At 47.3% G+C, this 25940-nt stretch overlaps 2 protein-coding genes across 2 annotated transcripts; one reads left to right on the top strand and one right to left on the bottom strand.

Moving 5' to 3' along the window:
- The first annotated feature begins 5542 nt into the window (after positions 1–5542).
- On the top strand, positions 5543–13305 carry LOC128944915 (lipase member K-like). Its single transcript, XM_054288401.1, has 9 exons — positions 5543–5647; positions 6866–6983; positions 7641–7839; positions 8073–8182; positions 8337–8473; positions 8917–9054; positions 9161–9232; positions 10227–10295; positions 13072–13305. The coding sequence occupies exons 1-9, from the start codon at positions 5543–5545 to the stop codon at positions 13303–13305; spliced, it is 1182 nt and encodes a 393-aa protein (XP_054144376.1).
- A 7361-nt stretch (positions 13306–20666) lies between these two features.
- Positions 20667–25065, bottom strand: LOC128944917 (putative lysosomal acid lipase/cholesteryl ester hydrolase). The gene is made up of 9 exons (XM_054288403.1): positions 24967–25065; positions 24533–24650; positions 23495–23693; positions 23275–23384; positions 22232–22368; positions 21832–21978; positions 21263–21334; positions 20986–21051; positions 20667–20900 (listed from the first exon to the last, which is right to left on the bottom strand). The coding sequence occupies exons 1-9, from the start codon at positions 25063–25065 to the stop codon at positions 20667–20669; spliced, it is 1182 nt and encodes a 393-aa protein (XP_054144378.1).
- Between the last annotated feature and the right edge of the window lie 875 nt (positions 25066–25940).

Here is a 25940-nt window from a genome sequence, read left to right as displayed (position 1 = left end):
ACAAATAATATTCATTTTAATATTTGCAAAAGCCAATCATAAAATACACATTTTTCACAAAAGTGAAAGAGACTTTTTAATTTCTGACTCTAACATTTACAGATTTCTAAAAGTGACAGTGGAATGGAGGGTGAAAGTTGCCACCTCTCCAATGACACTGGACAAACTAACAGTTTATTAAATTTTTTCTCTTCCATAAAATAATGCAAAATAATAAGTTATTTACATAAAGTGTGTAAGAAAGTTTGTTACAAAAATGTAAACATCAGAAGGCTTAGAAAATCTTTAAAAATCAGGGTGACAGTGTTGTTTAATAGGCTTTTCCTGGAGAGAGGTGGGAGCCCCTGTCTCCCCTCCCCATGTGTTGTGGGGCCTTCATGGAGGAGAACATGTGCTCAGTCTGGCACTTAAAAAAAAAAAAATAAATAAAAGACTGACTGTGTAACTGAGCATCCAACATGTGAGAGTTTACAGGTGTGGATCCCCATTTATGGGAGGTTTTCTCTTCTCCACACCATTGCCCCCAAAAGAAGCCTCAGGATTTGTGTCCCCTGCTCAGCACCTCCTGCAGGGTTGGCACCTTTTCCTGTTCCCTCCCTCCAGATTCTCAGTTTAGTTTCAATTTCTTCTTTAATAAATGTGAGACATGTCACTTCAATACAAGAGCTTGTTCACTAATGCCTCCTTTACTAAATGAACTACAATATCTCTGCTTGCAGTCCCAGGAAGGGCTGTTTTATTGCTTGAAATTTGGTTACGTCTTTCATCATTATGGATTGTTTTCTTTAAAGAGGTTCTCTCACTGAAATACACTTTATAACTGAAGCCTGACTTTTTGATGTGGAAGCAAAAAAGGTGAAAGCAGGAGCGGATTTAGTAATTTAAAGATATTTTTAATTATATATTTTTTTGTTTGTTTGCTAATGTCTACATCTTAATTAAATGTACATATCATTCAGAATGCTGTTTCTCCCCAGAAGACCTGTGGGGTTGCACTTCTGCCTGGCTGGGCTGAGGATTGCCACCACCATTTGTCACCACCATTGCTGGCGTCTTTGTGAAAAGGAGATTTCTCAAACCTCATAAACCTTTGGCCCACTGGTCACGGGATGGTTCTGTGTGGGAGACGTGCTTGGGAATGGTTGGTGGCTCTGAGGGGTCACCTGGATTGTCACTGCCAGCTCGGCAGAGTCTCTCAGGTGTGGAAGCAGGCAGGAAAGCAGGCACAAGAGGCACAGAACCATGGAATATCCCGAGCTGGAAGGGACCCACAGGGCTCAGCAGTCCAGCTCCTGGTCACCCCAACAATGCCACCCTCCTGGAGCTCTGGCAGCCTCGGGGCTGTGCCCGTTCCCTGGGGAGCCTGGGCAGCGCCCAGCACCTCTAGGGGAAGAAACTTGCCCTGAAATCCAACCTAAATCTCCCCTGGCCCAGCTCCAGCCTTTCCCTGGTTCTGTCACTGTCCCAGAGAGAAGAAGCTGCAGCCCTTGGTGAGGTCTGATCTCAATGTGCTCTGCTCCAGCTGAACAAACCAAATTACCTCAGCCAGCCCCCGTGTGACCCTCCAAACCCTTCACCATCATCTCCTTTAAATCCTTTCTAACACCTGTTAGACTCAGAACAGTATTAAGACATTATTACACTTAAAAGAGGAACACCAAGAATTCAGAGAGAATCCCTGGCAGTAATTTTACGAAGAGCTCCATGATTTAAACTTGAGCACGATGGGTAGTGCTGAAGTTTCCACTGCAATGGAAAAAGCTCAGTGCTCACCTGATGAGCAGGTGGGGACTGGCAGCAAGGAAAGCAGGGGTGGTGCAAGAGAGGGCTGCAGGAGCTGGGTGAGAACCCCTGGATGTGTGACATGTTCCTGCTCTCGGGCCAAACACCCACCTCAAGTATGTGCTGGTGGCAGGTGGCCCTGGATGAGGACACAGATTAGGAGCTGTGGCACAACAGCCTTACTGGAAAAGAGCTGGGCAGGGTGGCAGGCACCACCCTGGGCACGAGCCAGCAGGGTGCTCCCCCTGCAAGGATGGAGAACCCCAGCCTGGGCCACAGGAGAGGGCAAGGGGCCACCAGGCTGGTGTCAGCCCTGAGAGGGGAGGTGACATCTGGATGCTGTGTCCATTGTGGAATGCCTGGTGAGAGGGATGTGAGGATGGTGACCTCCACAGAGGCTGAGGAGCTGTCGGTGACCTGCAGCAGGAGGTGGATGGAGATGAGTTTGCTGGGTCTGGCCATGCAGTGAAGTTCAAGGGGCTCTTCTGGATCCTTATATCTTGTGAAGGCTGCCCTAGAACAGAGGCCAGACAGAGTTAAAGAATAAAGCAGGGATTTATTAAAAGGATCTCCTCCATGGATGCACCTTGGGCAGCACAAGAGCTCAGCCAGGGCTGCACCCAAGGTGAACCAAAATGGGCACAAAATGGACACCTGGTCACAGAGTCTGTCACTTTGATCAGTTCTGCTCCATTTGCATCTTGGAGTTAATTGTCCAGTTATAACTTTACATTACGCAGTCCCATCCTGCTTGTTTTTCTCTCTTTATTCCACTGTTGTTTGTGCTCTTGGGCCTGAGATTTGGATCATTTGTCCTTGGTCCTCAGAGCAGGAATTGTTTTTTCTCCCTGCTCTGTGAAGAGAGCTCACCATCCCCTAATGTGAAGCCTGGACTTACTCTCTAAAGCAGCACAGAATTTAAAAACTATACAAGCTAAACCTGAGGCATCAATCCCATCCAGCCTCTGCAGTGGTGGTGCTTCAGCAGGAGCTGCACATGACTCTCAAGAGGCTGGAGCATCTTATAAAACCCGTGGCAATGTCCTGCTCCCCAAGTGCTGCAGGACTCTGGGGTGCAGCCTTTGTGTTGCCCCTTCCAGTGCCTCCAGATGAGTGTGGCCAGAGCTGCTCTGCCCTTTCCCTGGAGTGCAGATTTCCAAGTTCTGTTTCCTCAGGAGGTGAAAGCCAGAGATGTCTTACTCAGCTTCAGTACCCCAAAACCAAAGTCACCCTTTGTGACGGTGTTCACAGGGGTCTCAGGATGAGGGAAGAGATGAGGATCTGACTCCATGTTCCAGAAGGTTTGATTTATTATTTTATGAGATATATGACATTAAAACTATACTAAAAGAATAGAAGAAAGGATTTCATCAGAAGGCTGGCTAAGAATAGAATAGGAAGGAATGATAACAAAGGTTTGTGGTTCGGACTCTCTGTCCAAGCCAGCTGACTGTGATTGGCCATTAATTAGAAATAACCAACATGAGACCAATCACAGATGCACCTGTTGCATTCCACAGCAGCAGATAATCAATGTTTACATTTTGTTCCTGAGGCCTCTCAGCTTCTCAGGAGGAAAAATCCTAAGGAAAGGATTTTTCATAAAAGATGTTTGTGACAACCCTTCACCTCCAAACCTCTAAATGACAAACCCCTGCTCCAGTGTGTGTTTATGGAAGTGGGACAAACTGACAAACCTAGTTGGACACCTCTCAGGCCCGTTCCAGGCTGACAGACAGGAGACACCTTCCCCTACTGACCTTTCACCGCGATTCCCAGAGCAAAACAATCTAGGAAAGAAGGGCAGGAGGCAGCCCCAGCCCTGGCACAGGGCATGGAGAGGGAGAACTCTCCCTGTTGGCAGGACCGGGCACTCAGGTGCTCCTCATACCTTCCTACAAGGGTGTGAGGAGCAGGGATGTTGTGGTGGGCTGGCACAGCTCCATCCCCCAGCCCAAAGTGGGGCAGCTGGAGGGAACTGGGAGAGCAGAAGTGGAAAACTGGGTCGGGATAGACAAGGTATGGAGTGTTGCTATGGCAGCTGGGCTGGGGCCCATCCCTGAGCAAAAGGAACTCCATGCCAGCCTGACCCAGAACAGATGTTTTCAGTCTGTTGCCTGGGATTTAATCTCCATCTCGCATGTGGCACCTTTGTATAACAAGAAGCATCATCATTTCATTTCTACACCACAGCTACGGGAAATCAATAACCTAATTATGTCTCTTGTAACAAATAAATAAAACCACCATTGAAATGGGATGCTGGAAACTTTCTTCAGCAACACCAATTAAGCCACTCAATGGAAATCACCTCCAAACTCTGCCTAAACAATATTTAACCGGCCTCCACAAACAAATTCTGGGGAATTGCACTTTCTAAACTGTGCTGTTACCTAATGATGAATATGCCCTGCATCCCAGGGTGTTTACACTTGCCACCCCACCCTGCAGCCAGTTCAAATAGGGCTGTCTCTGTGCCCCAGCCAGGGGACAGAACCCATCCTGTGGCACTGCCACATCTCCATCTCCTCCAAGCTGGGCATCTCTTCCTGCTCTGCCCGTCCTCTCCAGGGGCTGACACGTCCCTGTCACCTCCTGCAGGAGCTGTGCCACCTCTCAGCTGGGCTGGCTGCCTTCACTTCTGGACAGGTGAGTGTGGGGAAAGCATGGCTAGAGCCTGGACAGGGGAAAGGACAGTGGACAGGTCCCCTGGACAGGTGAGTGGACAGGCAAAGGGACAGTGGACAGGTCCCCTGGGCTGGGAAAAGCATTCCAAAAGTGCCTGTGAACAGCACTTACCACTCATGGCACTTCCAGCCCTCAGAACAGGGCACCTAAATCTCATTTGCTGGCTCGGTTCTAGAGGCTGCTCCAGCCCAATTTTTCTTGTGGTGTTCAATGTTGTGGTTGTTGGAGGGAGCAATCCTGGCCAGAGCTTCCAGTGCCTGTCTGTGATGCCTCCTGCCCATAACTGTGTGCAAAGCCTGCTCCTGTGGCAGCTGCACTCTCCAGCACATTGAATGAGGGGTTTTTTAAGCTGTGTTAAACCCAGTATCACTAAGGGATGTCTAGATCTGCTGGAAGATACATCTCTCCCCATTTTGCATATAGATTTGCACTCCAAAATGTCCTTCTCTGAATGAAATGTAACCAATTCTTGTCTTTTACACCATGCTCAAGGAGAGGGGCAAGCAGTTAGAGATTTCCTTCTCATGATTTTATTTCTATTTAAGGAGGGAAGGCAGTGCTGGAATTTATTCATCCTCCCTCTCCCTCCTGGGGAAGTTTGGGGTGTCACAGGTGATGCAGACAGCAGGGTGATGGGACAGAGCTGTCCCTTTGCTGGAAGAGAGACTGGGGCAGTGGCACTGCATGGTCACTGACAGGACAATCAACACCCGACATCCTCTGTGTATTGGAATGGCTCAATTTTATTGAGGTTTGAGCAACCTCAGGGGGCTGGAATGAGCCCAAACCATTCCGTGATTCTGTGATTTTAACCCTTTGCAGTTCCCAGTGGTGTGTACAGCACCACAAGGGTTGCTGCCTCACCTCTTACAGGAATTCCTGAAAGTCCTCCCCACCTCCCTGGAATTATCCCTGCTGAGATGTGCTCCCTGAGCCACCCCATGTGCATTAATGCTTTTGATGGTCACCCAGGGCACCAGGCTGAGGCTGGGTCCCACCTGGGCTGTTTCCCTCCCTGCCCTGCTCTCCCTGGCACTGAGTGTGTGGCTGTGTTGTTCCAGGCACAGTGAGGATGTGGCTGGCTCTGGCTCTGCTCTCCGTGCTCCACGGGATGGCAGCCGGGGAATGCTTCTTGAATTCCCCATATCCCAAGAATCCGGAGGCAAGGATGAACATTGTGAGTATGATGGCATCGGAGAGGAGGTGGGAAGCGTCCAGGAAACAGCCACCATTTAAATAATTACAGTGAAATATCACATTCAGGGATTTCCTCGCTGGAGCCTCGAAAATGTTATTATCTATAGGAATAAATCATAGTGACTCCATTTTCTTCATGGTGGGAAAAAGGCTATTCTTTGTGGATATAATTCCTTTTTATACAGTTTTACAGACCTTGTGTGGGACTCCAATTGGTCAGGAGCTTTCTTGCCAATTACTTTATTGGTAATTAACAAGCTGTTACTCTGTATTGATTGCTCACTTAAACTCTCAGGGTGTAAGTGCAGGGAAGTTTGTGAGTGATAGTTTTAATTTTTCTATCTAGCAGTGTAAAAACAGTTTTTACGGGTGGAATTTGTTTTTTACGTAAGAATAGCTTGTTATGTTCATTAACTGCTCACACCAGGATTGCTTTCCCACGGGCACTTGCACAATGCTGGCTTTGACCAGGCCAGCCACAAGGAGAGCAGGCTTGATTTCATGGAGCCTTTCTCTATGATTTTTCTACATTACTGCAACAATTACTTCTCGGGGCCTCTTGCTGGTCACAGTGACCCTGAGATGTGTTAGAAAGTCTCTTTTCCCAGCCTGGCACTTGAAGAAGGAATCAGAACTCTTCAGTTCTCAGTCCAAAGGTTGTTTATTGTATCTTATCTATAAAATATTTTCTGCTGTCCGGCTGAGGTCCATTCAGCAAGACAGACAGAGGCACTCTGCCTGCCCCCGGGGTGGTGTTATCTTTTTATACTAAAAACTACATGTACAATGTTTACAATTACTTCCCAATACCCATCACCTATGTTAGACTGTGAGCTTCCACTCTAAACCAATCTAAAAGTGCCACCATCACAGCAGAAGATGGAGGCCAAGAAGAAGAAGGAGAAAGGCTGGACACACCCAGATCCCTCCATCTTGCCCCCTGAACCTCCATTCTAGAAACCCCAAAATCTACTTTTTCACCCCGTGATAAATTCACTATCATTCTACTTAAACTGTCTTGGCTTGCAGATCTTCATCTAAGGTCGGTAACTTGCTCCATGGGTGATAATCAAAACCACACAGGCATTTTGGGCTCTGTTCCAGGGTCTCTGAGCCCCCTGGGAGGGGTCTTGGCTGCTCAGGACAGCCAGAGGGATGTCCTGGGTTCTGGCAATTATTGGCTTTCTTCTTGTTGCAGAGTGAAATGATCTCCTTCTGGGGTTACCCCAGCGAGGAGTATGACGTGGTGACAGAAGATGGCTACATCCTTCAGCTGAACAGAATTCCTCATGGCAGGGGAAATTCTGGGTGTCAAGGTATAAGTGATGCCACACAGGACACACACACACACACACCTTGAGCACTCACTGGGATAGCAGGGCTTGTGCAAGAGGGTTTTCAGGGCTCCCTGTGGCTTGGCATCAGTTTTGATGGATCAGAATTTGCCAGGAAAGTTGATGCCTTGCCAGAGATGTTTCCTCACCCCTTTATGAACCCCTGAGCATTGAATATCAGTCTGCAATCCCTGGTGGCACACCTGGGGCTCTCTCCAGAGCCTGGCTCCCAAAATGTGCTCCTGCTGCCATTTGATGGATCAGCAGACTGGTTTGGCTCTCCCTGGGGATCCTCTTGTCCTCCTTGTGGGGAGTTAGATCCTATTTAGATCATTCTATCTAAATAGGATCTAATAATAGATCCTATTTAGATCATTCTATCTAAATGAAAATTGCATTTTTCCTGTCACATCCCCAGGCTCCTCCACGTTTGCCCACAGAGCTCCCTGGGCAGCCCAAGTTCTGCCAGAGATTCTGGGGATAAAACCCAAGATACTGGTGAATTTTTAAATCTAGAGGAACACCCACACAAACCTCCACGGATTTTGGCTGCCATGGGGATAACACTTCATAAACTGTTTCAAAAGGCAAAAAACAGCATTAAATATAAAGAGAATCATCATGCTGCCTGTCTTGCAGGTGTGAGGCCCGTGGCACTCCTGCAGCATGGTCTCCTTGCAGAAGGCAGCATCTGGCTCACCAACTTGGCCAACAACAGCCTGGGCTTCATCCTGGCAGATGCTGGCTACGATGTCTGGATAGGAAACAGCAGAGGGAACACCTGGTCCAGGAGGCACCAGGTGCTGACCACCACACAGGATGAGTTCTGGGCTTTCAGGTAAATGGGGGGGGGGGGGGGTTTGGGGGTCTCAGAAACAGCTGAATTCTGTCAGGGTCACGCTGCCCCAGCTGAGGGATGAGTGAACCAGGCTGGAGTGAAGCTCATCCAACTTATTCTGAGCGAAAACTCAGTAGGATGAGGAGTTTTGTGGGGCGGCCCTGCCCTCCTGCTGGTTTTGTGGTTTGCTGATGCTGCCCCTCTCATCAGGACATCTCCTCTTCCTTCTGCAGCTTCGATGAAATGGCTAAATATGATCTCCCAGCCATGATCAGCTTTATTGAGCAGAAAACAGGACAGAAACAGCTCTATTACATTGGTCATTCCCAAGGCACCACCATAGGTGAGTGGGTCCTGCTGATGGCAGCACGAGAAGTCAACATCCCCTCTCAGATTTGTAAAATTACTCACTGAAATTAAACTATGTGCATGAGTGCCTTGAAAGACCACAAAAGTCTAAACCTTTTTTTTTTTTCTATTTTTTCCTCCCCTACCAGGTTTTATAGCTTTTTCCACTATGCCTGAGCTGGCTCAGAAAATCAAGGTGTTCATTGCTCTTTCACCTGTGACCACGGTGATATTTTCTCAGAGCCCATTTAGGAAACTCTCAGTCTTTTCCGACTCTGGGCTTAAGGTTGGTCTGCACTATGTTCTGCACAGCCAAAATGTTTTTTTATGGGGATTGTGAGATTATCTATGGGCTGTTTCAAGTCATTTACAGAGAGGGGAGCTCTGCGCTCTGTTTTGTTATGAAGAAAAACACATCTCACTGCAGAACCTTTCAGTGCTGTCCTGAATTCACTCCCTGAAATGTTCTGGCAGAATTAGATCAAAATGTTGGTGACTAAAACTGATGCAGAGGCTGTGAATTGAACCCTAGCATTTAACACAAGAGCATTAATGAATGTAGGAGATCATGCCCATAAGAAACAAGGAGCAGAAGCATTTAACGGGGTGCAAGGGAGGCTTCACTATGAGCAACCTTAATGGGGGGATAAAATAGAAGTTGTAAAGTAGTGCTTTGGGGAAAAGCATGACCAGACTTCCTATTTGATGAGCAGATTTGGGATTTTACAGGAGCTGTTTGGCACCAGGGAGTTCCTGCCCCACACTGCCCTGGGGGAGGTGGTCCTCTCCAGGTTCTGCTCCTGCTCCAAGGTCTGCAAGCACATCCTGGCTTCAGTTTTCGGGTTTAACTGGAAGAACACAAACATGGTACGTGGGAATGGACCTGCAGAGGGTCCTCCTGAGGGCCAAAGCCTTGGCCATGCCCTGTTCTGCAGGGCCAGGTGAAATGTGGGATGTGCTGGTGTCCTTGCAGAGCCGGTTCGATGTGTACATGGGGCACAACCCGGCGGGCTCCTCTGTGCAGAACATCATCCACTGGCTGCAGGTAAACCTCCCCAGCCTCCCTCCATGCCCCACAGAGTGTTCCTGGTCCCTTGTGGGCAGCCTGCTGTGCTGCTGGCTGCAAGGCGCACCTTAGCCAGGTCTTTGGTGGGTCTTGTTTCCACCCCTCCATAAAATACTCGGCAGGTTTTGGAGCCAGAGGGGTGGATCTGTCATGGAGCTGGGGGCCCTGCAGCCACAGCAGGAACATTCCAGGGCTCTTGCTTCAAACCAGCCCCAGCCCTGCAGCCCAAGTGCCATTAGTGGTCAGACTAGTGGCAGGGGTGCATCTGGACAGCAGCCAATTAAGCTCATTACTGATAAAGCTGATTATTTCTCCTTCTTCCCCTTGTGAGCATGAGAACAGTCACCACCAGAGCCCTTTGACACTGCAGTTGTGCTGTGCTGCACTCCTTTTCTCTTCCCCAAGCTAAAAATGTGCACATTTTTGGTAGATTGTCTATTTGCCTTCTCTGAGGTGTGTGCCACGGGCTGTGCTCAGGGCACAGCTTCTTCCCTGTGTGGAATTCCTGCTCAGGGACCCCAAAAGGACTTTGGGGGGTTTGCAGCAAGAGCACACACCCCATTTTCTGAAGTGCTGCTGCCCAGTGGAGGGATGAGGCCACCTTGACCTTGCATTGCTGCTGGTCCTGTTCCAGTTAGACAAGAGATGCTCAGAGGCTCCTTCCATCTCTGACTGGGCCATTTCAGGCCCACTCTCCAGCCCACAAGGAATAGTTGGAGTTTTAAACCCATTTTCCAGACCATTTTCATTTCTTCCCATCCTGGTGTTATCCACAAGCATTAGAAACATAATCTCTGCCCGTTTGTCCAACTTCATGACAATAATTACTTGTGCTGGGCCTAGGGCCAGGCCTGGGAGACACTGCCAGTTCAGTGATGAAAGCTAACTTTTGAGGGTTGGCTTTTGAGGGCTGACTGCACCCACAGAGAGCTGTGACTTCACTCAGAGCACTGCACGTCTGAATTTGCTGCAGGGAGTCCACGGTGGGGCACTGAGAGCTTTTGATGGGGGGCACATGTACAACAGCCTTCACTACAGACAGGTGAGGTGCTTCCTGTGGCCTTCCCTTTCCCTGTTCTCTTCCCATCCATGCCTGCTGTGTCTCCCCTTAATGTATTGCTCCCTTCACAAACTGGAAGTCAGGATCTCTGCTTGGAACAGCAGCATTTTCCATTCTCAACTCTATTTTGCAAATATATTTTAGATGGAATAAAACACTTTAAATTAGACTTTCCACTTTCCATAGGATAACGGGAAATGGTCTCAAGTTATACTGGGCTGAATATTAGGAAAAATTTCTTCTCTGAAATAGTGGTTAAGCCTTGGAACAGAAAAAAAAAAAAAAAGAAAAATAAAAAGCTTTTTTTATTCCTTAAACAAAATGAATCATTCAGAAAGCAGTGTGCTTCTTAACTGGATTAATTACACTGCAGGTAACGAGAGATGCTGCTGGCAAATCACTGCATGGCAAATCCTCAGGGTGTGGAGCTGAAACAAACCCTCCAGAAATGTTTTAATTTCAAAAAACTTGCTTCCAAACACCTCCCTGGTGTCATTGAAGGAAGTGCTGGGGAAGTGTCACCACAAAGAACTTTGGCTGGGAGGGACCTGTGGAGGTCAGGATGATCCAAGAGCACTAAACCAGGGCAGCCAAAGTTCTGCCTTCTTATCCAAACCATCTGTAGAGTCAGAACTAGAATTTCTAGCCCGGAAGAACAAATTCACTAATTAATTTTAATTAAATTGCCTCGCTAAATCATAGCACGTAAGGCTATGCTGCATCTCTACTGAAGTTCCTCTCCTTTCTAGAAGAAAGGAGTTCCAGTTTTCATTTCCCCCTATTCCCAAAGAGTAGCAACGGTGCACAGTTTGTTGCACTCCAGCAACATCTCCTCTTCGGGAAGCCCCTCTTCACTCTCCTCTTGTGAAGCCCCTTTTCCCTCTCCTCTTTATGAAGCCCTTTTTTCATCTCCACTTTGTGAAGCCCCGTTTCCATCTGTCTTCTCCTTGTGAAGCCACTTTTCCATCTAACAACTCTTTTTGAAGCCCCTTTTCCCTCTCCTCCTTGTCAAGCCCTTTTCCATCTGGTCCTTTTGAAGCCACTTCTCCATCTCCTCTTTTTTAAGCCCTTTTACCCTCTGCTCCTTGTGGAGCCCCTTTTCCATCCATCTCCTCTTATGAAGCCCCTTTTTCATCTCCTCTTATGAAGCCCCTTCTCCATCTTCTCCTTGTGAAGCCCCTTTTCCCTCTCCATTTTGTGAAGCCCCTTTTCCATCCCCTTGTGAAGCTCCTTTCTATCTCCACTTTGTGAATCCCCTTTTCCCTCTCCTCCTTTTGCAGCCCCTTTTCCCTCTCCATTTTGTGAAGCCCCTTTTCCATCTCCTCCTTATGACACTGCTTTTCCATCTCCTCCTTGTGAGGCCACTTTTCCATCTCTCTTCTCCTTGTGAAGCCATTTTTCCATCCATCTCCTCTTTGTGAAGCCCCTTTTCCCGCTCCTTTGTGAAGCCCCTTTTCCCTCTCCTCCTTATAGCACCCCTTTTCCATCTGCTCCTTGTGAAGCCCCTTTTCTCTCTCCTCCTTGTCAAGCCACTTTTTCATCTATCTCCATTTTGTGAAGCCCCTTTTCCATCTCCTATTTGTGAAGCCCCTTCTCCATCTTCTCCTTGTGAAGCCACTTGTCCATCTTCCATCTATCTTCTCCTTGTGAAGCCACTTTTACATTTATCTCCTCTTTGTGATGCCCCTTTTCCCTCTCCTCTTTGTGAAGCTCCTTTTCCATCTCCTTTGTGAAGCCCCGTCTCCATCTGCTCCTTGTGAAGCCCCTTTTCTCTCTCCTCCTTGTCAAGCCCTTTTTCCATCTCCTCCTTCTGAAACCCCTTTTCCCTCCCCTCCTTTTTCAGCCCCTTTTCCCTCTCCATTTTGTGAAGCCCCTTTTCCCTCTCCTCCTTGTGAGGCCACTTTTCCCTCTCCATTTTGTGAAGCCCCTTTTCCATCTCCTCCTTACGACACTGCTTTTCCATCTCCTCCTTGTGAAGCCACTTTTCCATCTCTCTCCTCCTTGTGAAGCCATTTTTCCATCCATTTCCTCCTTGTGAAGCCACTTTTCCATCTGCTCCTTGTGACACCACTTTTCCCTATGCTCTTTGTGAAGCCCCTTTTCCCTCTCCACTATGTGAAGCCCCTTTTTCTTCTCCTCCTTCTGAAGCCCCTTCTCCATCTTCTCCTTGTGAAGCCACTTGTCCATCTTCCACCTATCTTCTCCTTGTCAAGCCACTTTTCCATCCATCCCCTCCTTCTGAAGCCCCTTTTCCATCTCCTCTTTGCGAAGCCTCTTTTCCCTCTCCTCCTTGTCAAGCCCCTTTTCCATCTCCTCCTTCTGAAATCCCTCTTTCATCTCCTCCTTGTCAAGCCCCTTTTCCATCTGCTCCTTGTGAAGCCCCTTTTCCCTCTCCTTTGTGAAGCCACTTTTCCATTGATCTTCTCATTGTCAAGTCCCTTTTCCATCTATCTGCTCCTCATGAGGCCATTTTTCCTTCTCCTCTTTGTGAAACTCCTTTTCCATCTCCTCTTTGTGAAGCCCCTTTTCCATCTCCTCTTTTTGAATCCACTGTTCCCTCTGCTCTTTTTGAAGCCCCTTTTCCACCTCCACTTTGTGAAGCCCCTTTTTCATCCCCATTTCGTGAAGCCCCTCTTCCATCTCCTCCTTTTGAAGCCCCTCTTCCATCTCCTCCTTGTGAAGCCCCTTTTCCCTCTCCATTTTGTGAATCCCCTTTTCCATCTCCTCTTTGCGAATCCCCTTTTCCCTGTGCTCCCAGACTGGGGCCCCGTTCTACGATGTGCAGGACATGGAGGTGCCCACGGCCATCTGGAACGCGGGCCAGGACTGCCTGGCCGACCCTCGGGACACGGCGCTGCTGCTGCCCCAGGTCAGGAACCTGGTGCACCACAAGCTCATCCCCCACTGGAACCACATGGACTTCGTGCTGGGCCTCGACGCCAACGAGGTTCTGTACCGCGAAATCCTGGACATCATGAAGAAGCACCCCTAAAGATGCCGGTTCTACCTGATATAATTTTTATTCTTAGTGTTGTCTCTGCAGGATTTTAAAATTTCTTTTCAATCTTTTGAATTTTTTGAATCTTTTTCAACCTTTTGAAAATTTTTTTTAATCTGTGTTTGGACCACCTGAATATAGTTCATTAAAATGTTCAGCTTTTAACTGGAGCAGTGACAGGTTGGGGAGAGAAGCCTTCATGCCATTCCTGGCTGGCACTGCATTGCCTTTCCTTCATTTTCCTTCTTTTTCCTTCTTCTTTTCCCTACTTTTTTCCCCTTCTTTTTCTTTCTTTTTTTTTTTTTTTTTTTTGTTTGGTTTGGTTTTGGTGGGGTTTTTTTGTTTGGTTTTGTTTTGTTTTGGGTTTTTTAGTTTTTGGGGGTTTTTTGGTGCCTTCAGCAGTGACACAAAGCTCATTGTTGCTGTCTCAGGTCTGACACTGCTACGCCTAAAACCATCAAGGTGGATCAGAGAGAGATCCAACAGATCTGTGGTGAAAAACACCAGAATTAGGATCCCAGAATGTTTTGGGTGGGAAGGGACCTTAAAGCCCATCCAGCTTCCACCATCCCAGGCTGCTCCAAGCCCCAAAGTCCAGCCTGGCCTTGGGCGCTGCCAGGGATCCAGGGGCAGCCACAGCTGCTCTGGGCACCCTGTGCCAGGGCCTGCCCACCCTGCCAGGGAAGAATTCCTAATTCCCACTATCCCATCCAGCCCTGCCCTCTGGCACTGGGAAGCCATTCCCTGTGTCCTGTCCCTCCATCCCTTGTAAATAGTTTCTTTCCATCTTTCTCCCTTCAGGTACTGGAAGGACATGTCCCTAGAAAAAAGCAGTCCTAGTGGTTTTGAATTCAATAAAATTGTAATTAATCACATTTTTAATGTTGCTGGGTTTGGGCATTATTTTTTTTCCTTTCCGTGACTGAGGGGTGAGAAATGAATAAATCCTGAAGAGAAATTTCCAGTCAGACAGCCCAGTGTGTGATTCTGGTGGAGAATGTGTAAAATCCAAATAAAAAGGGGCTTAGGGCATTCACAAAGTGCTTATCTTAGGGTTTATCTGAGAGGTTTGGGCCATAAGACTGAGCAGTGATCTCAGAGGTGCTGTGATGCGTTGATGGTTATTTTCTTCAGCCTGAAGGAAGGGCAGTGATTTTACAGCAATAAAAAATTTGGCTGTTTCTGTCAGCCAAAATCCTGAGGCCCATCAGAAAATCTCAATAAATATGTCAATGTTGCAAGCACCAGAAGAATCAGCTTCTTTCAGGGAGGGAGAATGCAGCTGTGAGGCAAAGCAATATTTTGCAGAGGAACTGCTCAAAATCATGCACTGGAGCACAGTCAAATTTTCAGTCTGTCAAGTTTTCTTTAAAATTCCCTGGACGATATACATCACCCTGAAAGACAGAGTAGATCAGTCAGAGGCTTGTGGGAGGCCAGGAAATAAATTTGGGGGAGAGCAGCCATTCCAAGTGTTGCTGTGGGTATATTTATATTATATTATATTATATTATATTATATTATATTATATATAAAATATTATAATACATTGCATTATAGATTATATATACTATCATATAATAAAATAATATATAATAATTTATTATAATAATATATTATAGTAATATATTTTATAATAGTATCTATTATAATATATACTACATATATTAATATATATTATATAATTATATATGTAGCATTATATTTATGTATATTATACAGAATGTATATAATATATTAAGATAATATATTATTATATAATATATGATCATATTATATATATCATATTATGTACATTATATTAATATCTATTATATTCTAATATTGTATTATATATTATATAAAATACATTAAATTATATTATAATATATTATTATATTATATCATATAATATCATATCATATTTTGAATATAATATATTGTATAATATATATATTATTATATAATAGTTTAATATAATATATAATTTAATATAGTTAAGATATAATATCTTATAATATATAGTACATATATTGATATATATGTACTATATTATATAATGTATATAACTAATGCATATTAATATATAATATATATTAAGATTAAATATATTAATATATTATATATTATCATATTATATATAGTATATTATATACATCCTGATTATATATATTATATTGTCATATATTATATAATACAATAAACTATAATCAATCACATAATACACAACATATAATGTATAATATATAATATATAATATGTAATATATAATATATAATATATAATATATAATATATAATATATAATATGCAATATATATTGGAAATAATATAATATAATATAATATAATATAATATAATATAATATAATATTTCTATTGTTGGTGTATTACTATATAAAATAATTCCTGGCTAAAATTTGGCATAAGTGCAGGACAGAGCTCCCTCCTTGCTGCTGGGTGTCCCTGTGCTGTCCTTGCTGTCCCCTGCAGTGGCTTTGGGAGAACCTTCCCAGGCTGACTGAGCCCTGACATGTTTGTGCCCCTGCTGCTTCCCTCATTGTCCTGTCTAAGCCTTTCTCCTCTGAAGGGCAAAGCCAGCAAGCAAAATGAAAATCTAATGGCATTTACTTATGAAAAGAAGCTTCCATTCTTTACAGCTTCCTGGAGTATCACGCAGCCACGTTGGTTTCAGTAAATAATTCATTCTTTAGTTCTTTTTTCACCCCTTTTTTTCCTATGTCTGTAGTTTCTGCCTCATTCCAAGAAGCTTTCTGTAAAATGGTCTTTTTAGGTAATGCTCTTCACCTAATCTGTTTATTCAGTTTGCTCAAGTCCATCCATTTCCAGTAAATACTCTTCTCTCTGCTAAGAAAATTGCTCGTGAATTTTATCGGGTGATCAGATTATTGGATTTGGATATTGTTTGCTTTTCTGCCTTTAGGAGATTCTCTAAGCATCTTTCTGTAGTGCAAATTCTTGCTTAAGTTAATCCTGTTTAAACACATCTTTTTTCTTTTTTTTTTAAGCCTCTTGCCAGTTCTGCAGAAACAATTTGCCTAAAGCCAAAAAAAAAAATATTTAAAATGTGGCTTCACTTGGTATTTTGCCATGGGGACAAAAGGGCTTTTCCTTGATTGCTTTGTTTCTTTTCCCTGTGCCTAAATATTTTCTTTCCCTTTCAAAACCCTGAAACAAAGCTGTGACCCAAATCCTGGCTGAAATGAAAATAAACCAGCTGCCAGCAGCGGGAGACATTTGCAGATGAGACTCGTGGCACATGGCAGCACCCAGAAGGTGCAGAAATAAACGAGTCAAGAACACCCAAATTGTGCCCTGGGGTCAGGAGGGTTCAGAGGGGTGACACAGCATTCCCTGCCCCTGCTCCCAGCTGGCACACACCAAAATTCCCAAATTCCCAAGCAGGGCTTTCCTGTGTGCTGTTTTCCAGCAGTGCCTGGCACCCCGATGGTCCCATCCCAGCTGGAGGGGACCAGGACCTGTCCCCACCACTGCTCCTGGGACAGGTCCCATGCCACTGCCACCACGGGCTGCCACCCTGCTCCTGCCCAGCTGCCCAGTCTGGCCCGTTGTCCCTTGCTGGGAGCACTGGGAAGGCACCAGGGACCTCAGGGGACATTGGCACTGCCCTGAGGCCATCGCCACCCTGCACAGGGAGAGGACATTCCATTGTCCCCTGACATTCCGTTGTCCCCTATCATTCCATGAGGACATTCCATTGCCCTCTGTCATTCCATTGTCCCCTGTCATTCCATGAGGACATTCCATTGTCTCCCTGTCATTCCATGTCCCCTGTCATCCCATGAGGACATTCCACTGTCCCCCTGTCATTCCATGTCCCCTGCCATCTCATGAGGACATCCCATGTCCCCTGTCATTCCATGTCCCCTGTCATCCCATGAGGGCATTCCATGTCCCCTGTCATTCCACTACCCCCCTGTCATTCCATGTCCCCTGTCATTCCCTGCTGTCCGGGTGGGAAAGGCTGCGCCATGCCAGACTCCGCAGCCTGCTGAGCCAGCACGTTTGTCCCTTGGCTGGCAGGCAAACACGTCCCCAAATTAAAAGCTTAATAAATAAACAAACAAAGAGCCTTTAGCCACCAAGTTCGTGGGCTCCTGGGACACTGAGCCAGGTTTGATACGGCACAAGTGACAGCCAGGCCGGCTGGCCCTTGGGCTGCTGAGCTCCTCTGATTCTTTTGTGAAAGAAATTTAAAACAGTGGCCAGGACTCCAGGTCCTCAGAGTTTTGTGGGTGGAATAACAGGAGCCTGGCGTTATTTCACCTGGAGCAGGTGCTGGAGGCGTTGTCTGAAGGCGCAGCCCCGATGGGGGTGTGACCCACCCTCATCAGCCCCAGCACTGTGTTGCAAATCGCTGGCAGCAGCCTCCAGCCCCTGTGCCAACTCCTCACCTCTGCCAACCTGTTATTAGGCAATCCACTGACAGATTGGCTTCAATCCTTCTCCTTTCCCTCTCCAGATGCAGGTCAGGGGTTGGAATATCTCTGCAGAGCCCTGGCGGGCTTGGTGCTGTGCAGAGACCTCGGTGAGGCTGGTGCTGGTGCTGGTGGCACAACCAGATGCCTCCTTAGGAGGATGGGTGCCCTGAGCCCAGCTTTGCAGCCCCACAAGCTGCTCAGCTGACGTCAGTTTGGGTTAGAGAGCAGTGCTTTATCCTTTGAACATATTTATCTCTCTATTAAAAGGCGGGGGATGCAGAGGTTGCAAATTAATCCCGCTGAGGTTTAATCCGTCCGGACCGTCAGCATTTTTATTTTCTTTGGATTGGAGGTCCTAAAACCTTCTGCTGTGGGTGTCTTCTGCCATGTGCAGGGACTTGCAGGCAGAATGCTGCACAACCCCACACACAGCTGCTGGCCAGCACATGCAACACAGAGGTGACTCTGTCATAAATAATTTGCAATAAACAGAATAGGTGAATCCCATGTAATAAATAGACGGGGCTGCTATAATGAGCATGTCTGTTAGAGTAGCCTCTTTGAGCCAGGTCTCATAGACTCTTGGAGGTCTATAACCTAAGATAGCTCAGCTACCTTTGGAGGCATAAAAATCAGCAGGATGGCTTCTGTGGTAGTGTTGGGAACAAAAAGGTTTAATTAAAGGCAAAATAACAAGCAGAGAAAAACCGAGGCAGGTACCAGAGGTTCTTGCTCCTCATAAAACACCTCACTAAACCAATTAGCTTCTTTATTCACTTCTTTTTCTAGGAAATTGCCCAAACAAAACTTTTTACCTTCTGTCCAATTAGCTATCCTTAAGTTTGAGGTGAAGTCCCCTGAGCCTGTGAAGCAGCTTTTTCACCTAATCAAAAAGAGAAACTTCTAAGCTTCTTTCCTTTTTGAAGAGACAAAAGACAGTTTTGTCACTGCATCAACAAAAACCACATTCCTACACATGCCCACCACAGCTGATGGGTGGCTCTGCTGGCTGGGCAGTCACCAGGGAGGTGGGGAGATGCTGGTGCCTGCTCCCTCGAAAACCTTGAGTTGCTGTTTCTCAGTATCCACCTGGTCAGGTTTTCACACTGAGGTTTTTCTCCAGAGTCCTGGAGCTGCTGGCAAGGTAGAAATAGCTCAGTCATGGTCACTGGGCCACACCAAGGATGCCCTGTTGATGCAGATGAAATTTCTGGTGCCAGCCTCTGGCAATACTCTGCCATTCCCATCCCTGGCAAGGTGAGAGGCACCTGCAGAGGGCTCATCCATCCTCGTGCTGGGCTGCTCTGCTCCTACAAGCTGGCAGGTGAATGGCTTTGGGGGTTGCAGAGTTTTATCTGAGTAGCCCTGCTGATAAGGCGGAACCCAGAAAGTGAGATGCTCAGCTTTGCCAGATGTCCCCAGAACCTGAAACTCAGTCATGGCACTACCAATTCCTGCTCTGTTTAATGCAGCACAAGTGTAGGGAAAAAAGATTGTAGCTTTGATTCCAGGGAGTCAGTAACGAGTCAACCTCGCCAGGGTAAATAGAGTGGCTGAAATTTACTCCTCTAGTCATGACTTTCTTTTTAATTTCAACAGTAAGGAGCTAAACAGGACAAGCAAGAAAAGCTTGGCAAGAAGCCGTGTGATTGGAGAGGGACAGATGGGTGGATTTGGGAGGTGAGAAAGAGCTCAGCCTTTCCTTGCACATTTCATCACCAGCAAATCAGCAGGTTTCAACTCCGCTCTGCACAGTGAGGAGGATCTGGTGAGGAGAATCTCCTGCTCCTGTGCCCAGCTCAGAGCCCCCTGGGCCAGATGTGCCCTCTCTCCACCAGTGGCTGTCACAAGGTCACTTCCCTCCCCTCCTGTGCCTGAACCCACAAACCATAGCACGTGCTCGATTTCTGGAGTAAAATTTCACTCCTGGATTGCTCTGAGCTGGAAAGAAAAGCTGGAAAGAAAACCCCAACACAGGAGATCTCCTGCAAGCCAAGCGCTGGAGCTTGGCTCTGATGCAAGACTTTATTACAATAATCTCTACAGGCACAGAGGATGGGCAGAAATCACAGCAGTGCATTTAAAAGCCTTAAATCAGTGTGGAACTGGGGGACAGGGGGACACGGGGACATTTTTAAGCAGAGCATCCCTCACACAAACCCCGTGCCCCAAGGCACATGGGAACAGGCAGCTCCTCCATCCTGGGTCAGCACAGGGATGGATGGAGGGATGGATGGATGGATGGATGGATGGATGGATGGATGGATGGATGGATTCATGGATTCATGGATTCATGGATTCATGGATGGATTCATGGATGGATGGATTAATGAATTCATGGATTCGTGGATGGAGGGATTGATAGATGGATTAATGGATGAATTCATGGAGGGATTCATGGATGGATTCATGGATAGATTCATGGCTGGGTGGGTTCATGGATGGATTCATGGAGGGATTTATTGGTGGATTCATGGATGGATTTGTGGCTGGGTGGGTTCATTGATGGATTCATGGTTGCGTGGGTTCATTGACAGATTCATGGATGGATCCATGGATGAATTCATGGAGGGATTCATGGATGAATTCATGGAGGGATTTATGGGTGGATTCATCGATGGATGGGTTCATTGATGGATTAATGGATGGATTGATGGATTGATTAATGGATGGGTTAATGGATGGATTTATAGATAGGGCCATCAATGGATTGATGGATGGATTTGTGGATGGATCCGTGGATGGATTGATAGATGGATCTGTGGATGGATTGACGGATGGATGGATGGATGGATGGATGGATGGATGGATGGATGGATAGATGGATCCAGGGATGGATTCATGGATGGCTTCATCAATGGATTGATAGATGGGTTCATGGATGGATTGATTGATAGATGGATTCATGGATGGGTTCATGGATTCTCCTCCATCATGGCCACCATCTGCTGGTACATGCGCTGGGGGGCGTTCAGGCCCCAGTGGTGGTCGAAGTGGTTCCAGTCGGGGAAGTGCTCGTGGTGCACAAGGTGGGTGAGGCGGGACAGCAAGCGCTCGGTCTCCTTATGGGGGGTCACCCAGTCATGCCCCCCGCTCCACACGGCCACCGGCACCCGCATGGCCTCAATCTCGTAAAAGGGAGGCCTCAGCTGGCAGGGGGAAAGCACTCCTGTTACCTGGGGCTCTGGTGGGTGGGGTGTGCTCCCCCACCCCCATCCCAGCCAGCCCCTTCACCTGGTTGTACTTCTCTATGTTTCTCAGCCTGTAGTCAAACTGCTTGAACTCAGCGGTTTTTGCAGTCTGGAAGGCAGAGGCAAAGGGTTAATCCAGGTAATATCCTGGATCAGCCCCCCCAGACAGACACACCTTTTGGGACAGCTTGGTGCAGCAGCTTAAAAATCCCTTTTATCTCTTTGATTCCACCTCCTTTACCTGTTTCCAGCAGCATTTGAAAATATCACATTCATAGATTAAAAGAAAGTTAAAATAGTTACAAAATCAGAATCTCTACCTGTCCCCAGTGCACGAGATTTTTTACTGATGTATAGTCTGGAAAATGAGATAGGTACACGTCCAGTCGGCTCTACAGGAAAAAGAAAGTATTTACTAAGTCAGTTGGGAAGGATGAAAATCCATCTAGGCAAAAAACCTCAAGCATTCTGTCTTATAACTGCAATATAATTGTTATACACTCTTTATTCTTCAGCAGCTTTATTCTGCTCAGTGCTAGAAGCAGCTTCCAAAGGTAAGCCACTTAATCAATGGAAATACACTTAAAATGGAAATGCAACTGGTCCAGTCATTCTTTGGTTACTTTCTTCTGTAAACTTGTTGTGTGCCAGCCAAAAATGAGGCAGGAGTTTCCTTTCCTAAGAGATGAGACCACAAATGATTTTCTCTTACCGAAGACTCCATTGGGTTTAACACCCCCACACCACTGCAGGGAATCTCCAAACAACCACTGCCTCTCACACCTTATTTTGGAGGTTTATACTCATTGTTTTGCCTCATTAGATATCTCCAGGTGTATAGGAAAACCAGAGAGGGCTGTGACCTGGACGGAGAGCCTGGCACACCCACCATGTTCAAGTTGTTCCTGTCGAACCCTCCGACCAGGAAGATGCTGTCGGCACACACTTCAGCTTCCAGTGGCTTGGTGCACTTGTTAGCCAAGAACAGCTTCTCCTTCCTTGGCACCAGAACCAGCTCTCTGGTTCCAAATATCTCCTGCAGGAACATGAGGGAATGTCAGGAATGGTGCTAGGAGCTCCAATGTCCATCGTAGGTGCAGGAGCAGCACACAGCGGTAATGCAGGGGACAGGAATTGCCAGAAATCCCTGGATTTTGGCAGTAACCACCCAGAAACACCTCCTGTACCTTGAGCAGCAGGCCTGATAGGAAGGCTAGCTTTAACACAGGGCAGGAATTGCCAGAAATCCCTGGATTTTGGCAGTAACCACCCAGAAACACCTCCTGTACCTTGAGAAGCAGGTCTGGTAGGAAGGCCAGCTTTAACACAGGGCCCCGGACATGGTGGAAGGTGTACACGGGAGCCAGGGCAAAAAAGAGTTTGATTTTCTTGGCCAGATGTGGCAAGCTGGAAAACGCTATGAAACCTGAAAAGCAGCATGAGAGCACAACACAAACCCCAACTCACCCCAGAGCCTGTGTTTGAGGGGGTTTTTTGAACAAAAAACACTCCAGGATGCCAGCACAGCCTGAGATGGATGGGCAGGACGTGGCAAACCCCTCCCATGCAGAAGGCTGGGAAGGCAGGAGGGGACAGCAGCTCCCAGCAGCATCCAGTTTGGAATGGTGTTGAAGGTTGCAATGCAAGATGTTTTCAATTACCATCTGTATGGCAGATTACCTTTGTCAAGGGGGCAGTTTGCCTTATCTTTCTCTTTGAGTGACCACATTCACACCTCCCTCAGGAGGGGACATCTGCTGATAACAGACTATTGAATGTCACTGCATGGCTGATAAGAACTGTAACAGCCCATTGTGAGATGCTCCGCCCAGAGGGAGGAGCCAAGCATTGCTACCCAGATATAATCCAGAGGTTTATGAGAACCAGCAAGGCTTTCTCCACGGGATTCCCCAGAGGAACAGCAGCTGCCTCTCCTTCCACTGGATTTTCAGAGGAAGAATACATCCTTCTCTACAGATCCCCCTAGCTCCAACCGAACCACCCCTGACACTCCAGGAGGGCTGCAGCCACATTTCCAATTGCACTTCCACCAACACCCTGACCCACAGGGTGTCAGCTTGGGTTCTGAGTCTGTCAGTGTTGTTCTAGTGTACTGCATTGTTTATTTTATCCTTTTATTTTTCCCTTTCCCTATTAAAGAACTGTTATTTCCTGCTCCCATATTTTTGCCTGGGAGCTCCTTAATTTAAAATTTATAGCAGTTCCGAGGTGTGGGGAGGGTTTACATTCTCCATTTCAGGGGAGGCTCCTGCCTTCCTTAGCAGACTCCTGTCTTTCCAAAGCAAGACAGATGGACATTGGTATCACTCACCCAGGGAGCTGCCCTGAGCATGGCCAACGTAGAACAGCTGCTTCTGCTCTGTTTGCATCAGGATGAAGCCCACCATGGTCGGCAGGTCATACACGGCCATCTCGTGGAAGCTGCGCGGCAAAGGGAGAGCCTGGAGGAGATTCCCACCTCCCATCCACCCACCCCACCAGGGTCTCAGTGCTGGCAGCCCTGCAGCCCAGCTGCCCTTGGTGGCCCTGACCTGAAGTCCCAGAACTCCTCGGAGGCCGTGGAGAGGCTGCGGTGCCGGCGGGACCAGCTGCTGCCGCGGTTGTTCCCGATCCAGACGTCATATCCCGCGTCCGCCAGGATGAAGGCCAGGCTGTTCTCGGGTAAATTGTCCACCCAGTCACCACCATCCAGGCAAAACCCATGCACTATCAGCACGGGGGTCCTGGCTCCTGAAGGAGGAGATGGGAGGTAGCTGGCAGAAGAAGGAATGTGCTCCTTGTTGATGGAGTGACAAAATCATCCTTTGTCCCCTCAAAAAGGAAACAAGGCCAGAAGTTTCTCTCCTCAATTAGGTGAAAAAACACCTCATAGGATCTGGGGGGCTTCACCTCAAACTTAAGGATAGCTAATTGGACAGGAGCCAAAAACTCCCACCTAAACAATTCACTAGAAAAAGAAGAAAACAAAGAAACAAATCACTTTTGAGAGGTGTTTTACCAGGGGCAAGAACCTCTGGCACCTGTCTCGGTGTTTCTCTGTAAAGAGTTTTGTTATTTTGCCTTTTATTAAAACTTTTTTGTTTCCAACACTACCACAGAAGCCATCCTGCTGATTTTATGCCTTCTGAGGTAGCTGAGCTATCTTGGGTGTGAAATAGATCTCCAAGAGCTTCTGAGACCTGGCTTGAGGAGACTCCTATTTCAAAGACACCTTTCCCATACGGAAATAAAACACCACTGTAACACCTTGGTACTGTTTCATGCAAGATGCACATTAAAAATTCCCTTCTTCCCTTATTTCCCAGGTTATACTGGTGATTTTTTGGGGGGGGCTTTTGCTACCCCAGGCCCTGAGCCTGGATCTTGGAGCAGGGTTTTGCTGCAGGGAAAGAGCCACTTTGGGGGCTTTGCTGGGTCACAACACAATGCTGAGCTCCTGAAGGCAGCCCAGAAGAAGCTCCTCATCCCTCTCCCAGCTGCTCAAGCCATGCCTGGAGGCACAGGCATTCCTCTTGTTGTCAGGAGGGCCAGGATCACAGCTGGTGCCCCCTGGGGGAGGCTGAGCCCACCTGAGAGCCTGGTGCCCCCCTTGCCATGGGGAATCCTGTTGAGGCTCAGGAAGTAGCCATCCTCTGTCATCACCTCGTACTCCTCGCTGGGATAGCCGTGGAAAAGGATCTTCTCGCTCTGCAGGGACAGGGGTGTGAGGGCAGAGGGTGACCCAGAGCTCTGGGCCTGCCTCAGCTTCACCCACTGCTGCCACCCACGTGGTGTCCCCCGTTGTCACCTGAACCCAAAGGAATCACAGGGAGAGCAGGGAGAGGCCAAGCTCAAGCTGAGGGCATGGAGTGAGTGCCAGCAATGCAAATATGGGAGATTTTTGATGCCCCAAACCCCCCAGAGAGGCCAGGTGCAGATGCAGGGAAGGGGTGAGCCCAGCTGGTGCCTCAGGAAGGACTTTGGGCATGCCCATGGAGAAGTGATGTGCTCCCCCAGCACTTACAATGTTCATGAACCTCTCTGGGTTGTGGAAGAATTCATCATCTGGGATGGCATCTTCCAGCTCCTGGGCCAGGCACAGGGCCACGAGCAGCAGCCACATCTCACCCATCTGCAGCACCTGGGGGATAACAAGGCTGTGAGTGCTCCAGGGCCATGAGGAACCCTTTGGGACAGCCAAAGCCTGATCCTGCCACAGGGAGCAGGTGTCTGCAACTCCTTGTGCAGTTTGGAGCCCACCACAAGCCCCTCTTGCTGGCCATTGTCATCTAGTGCAGCTGTAAGTGTGGGACAAGCAGCCTCCCACCACCTCCTGCCTTGGAAAAGCATCAGGGAAATCCTTGAGCTTTCAGGAAAAGCATTTCAGGGGAAGAATGCTCCCCTAAACAGGAGGGGTCATGCCAGAGCTCCATCCCTGCCTGGGATGCTTTACAGCCCCTTGCCAGGTGCTCCTGGAGTGCCCAGCCCAAGGAATTCCAGACTCAAGGGCGCATCCAGCAAAGCCCAGTTCCCTGCTGATCCTGCTGCAGGAGCTAAAGGTGGCTCCCTGCCTCCCAGAGTGTGTTTTCCCAGCAGCCTTACTGCATGGAAAGCTTTCCTGGGCTGCTCAGGAAAACAGCAGAGCTCTGTGTGGGCCACTGTGCAGACATCTTTTATGAAAAATCCTTTCTTTAGGATTTTTCCCCCTGAGAAGCTGAGAAGCCTCAGGAACAAAATGTAAACATTGATTATCTGCTGCTGTGGAATGCAACAGGTGCATCTGTGATTGGCACATCTTGGATGTTTATAATTAATGGCCAATCACAGCCCAGCTGGCTCAGAGAGAGAGAATCTGAGACAGCTGCCTTTCTTATCATTCTTTTCTATTCTTAGCTTAGCTAGTCTTCTGAGATGAAACCTTTTCTTCTACTCTTTTAGTATAGTTTTAATGTAATATACATCATAAAATAATAAATCAAGCCTTCTGAAACATGGAGT

Source organism: Melozone crissalis, unplaced genomic scaffold (genome assembly GCF_028551555.1).
Source record: "Melozone crissalis strain CALT ecotype California unplaced genomic scaffold, PUWL_Pcris_2 ptg000062l_1, whole genome shotgun sequence".
Classification (NCBI taxonomy): Eukaryota; Metazoa; Chordata; class Aves; order Passeriformes; family Passerellidae; genus Melozone; species Melozone crissalis.
The sequence above is the reverse complement of the archived record's forward strand: the minus strand, read 5'-3'. Positions and strand labels throughout refer to the sequence as shown.

What these genes read in the sequence shown, in the direction of transcription:
- LOC128944915 (XM_054288401.1), top strand. Translation starts at nt 5,543, where the DNA reads ATGTGGCTGGCTCTGGCTCTGCTCTCCGTGCTCCACGGGATGGCAGCC. An exon ending in GATGAGTTCTGGGCTTTCAG is followed by an intron (nt 7,840 to 8,072) that starts GTAAATGGGGGG and finishes TTCCTTCTGCAG; the next exon opens with CTTCGATGAAATGGCTAAAT. An exon ending in TTCCCAAGGCACCACCATAG is followed by an intron (nt 8,183 to 8,336) that starts GTGAGTGGGTCC and finishes CTCCCCTACCAG; the next exon opens with GTTTTATAGCTTTTTCCACT.
- LOC128944917 (XM_054288403.1), bottom strand. Translation starts at nt 25,065, where the DNA reads ATGTGGCTGCTGCTCGTGGCCCTGTGCCTGGCCCAGGAGCTGGAAGAT. An exon ending in TACCAGACCTGCTTCTCAAG is followed by an intron (nt 21,979 to 22,231) that starts GTACAGGAGGTG and finishes ATGTTCCTGCAG; the next exon opens with GAGATATTTGGAACCAGAGA. An exon ending in ATCTCGTGCACTGGGGACAG is followed by an intron (nt 21,052 to 21,262) that starts GTAGAGATTCTG and finishes TCTGCCTTCCAG; the next exon opens with ACTGCAAAAACCGCTGAGTT.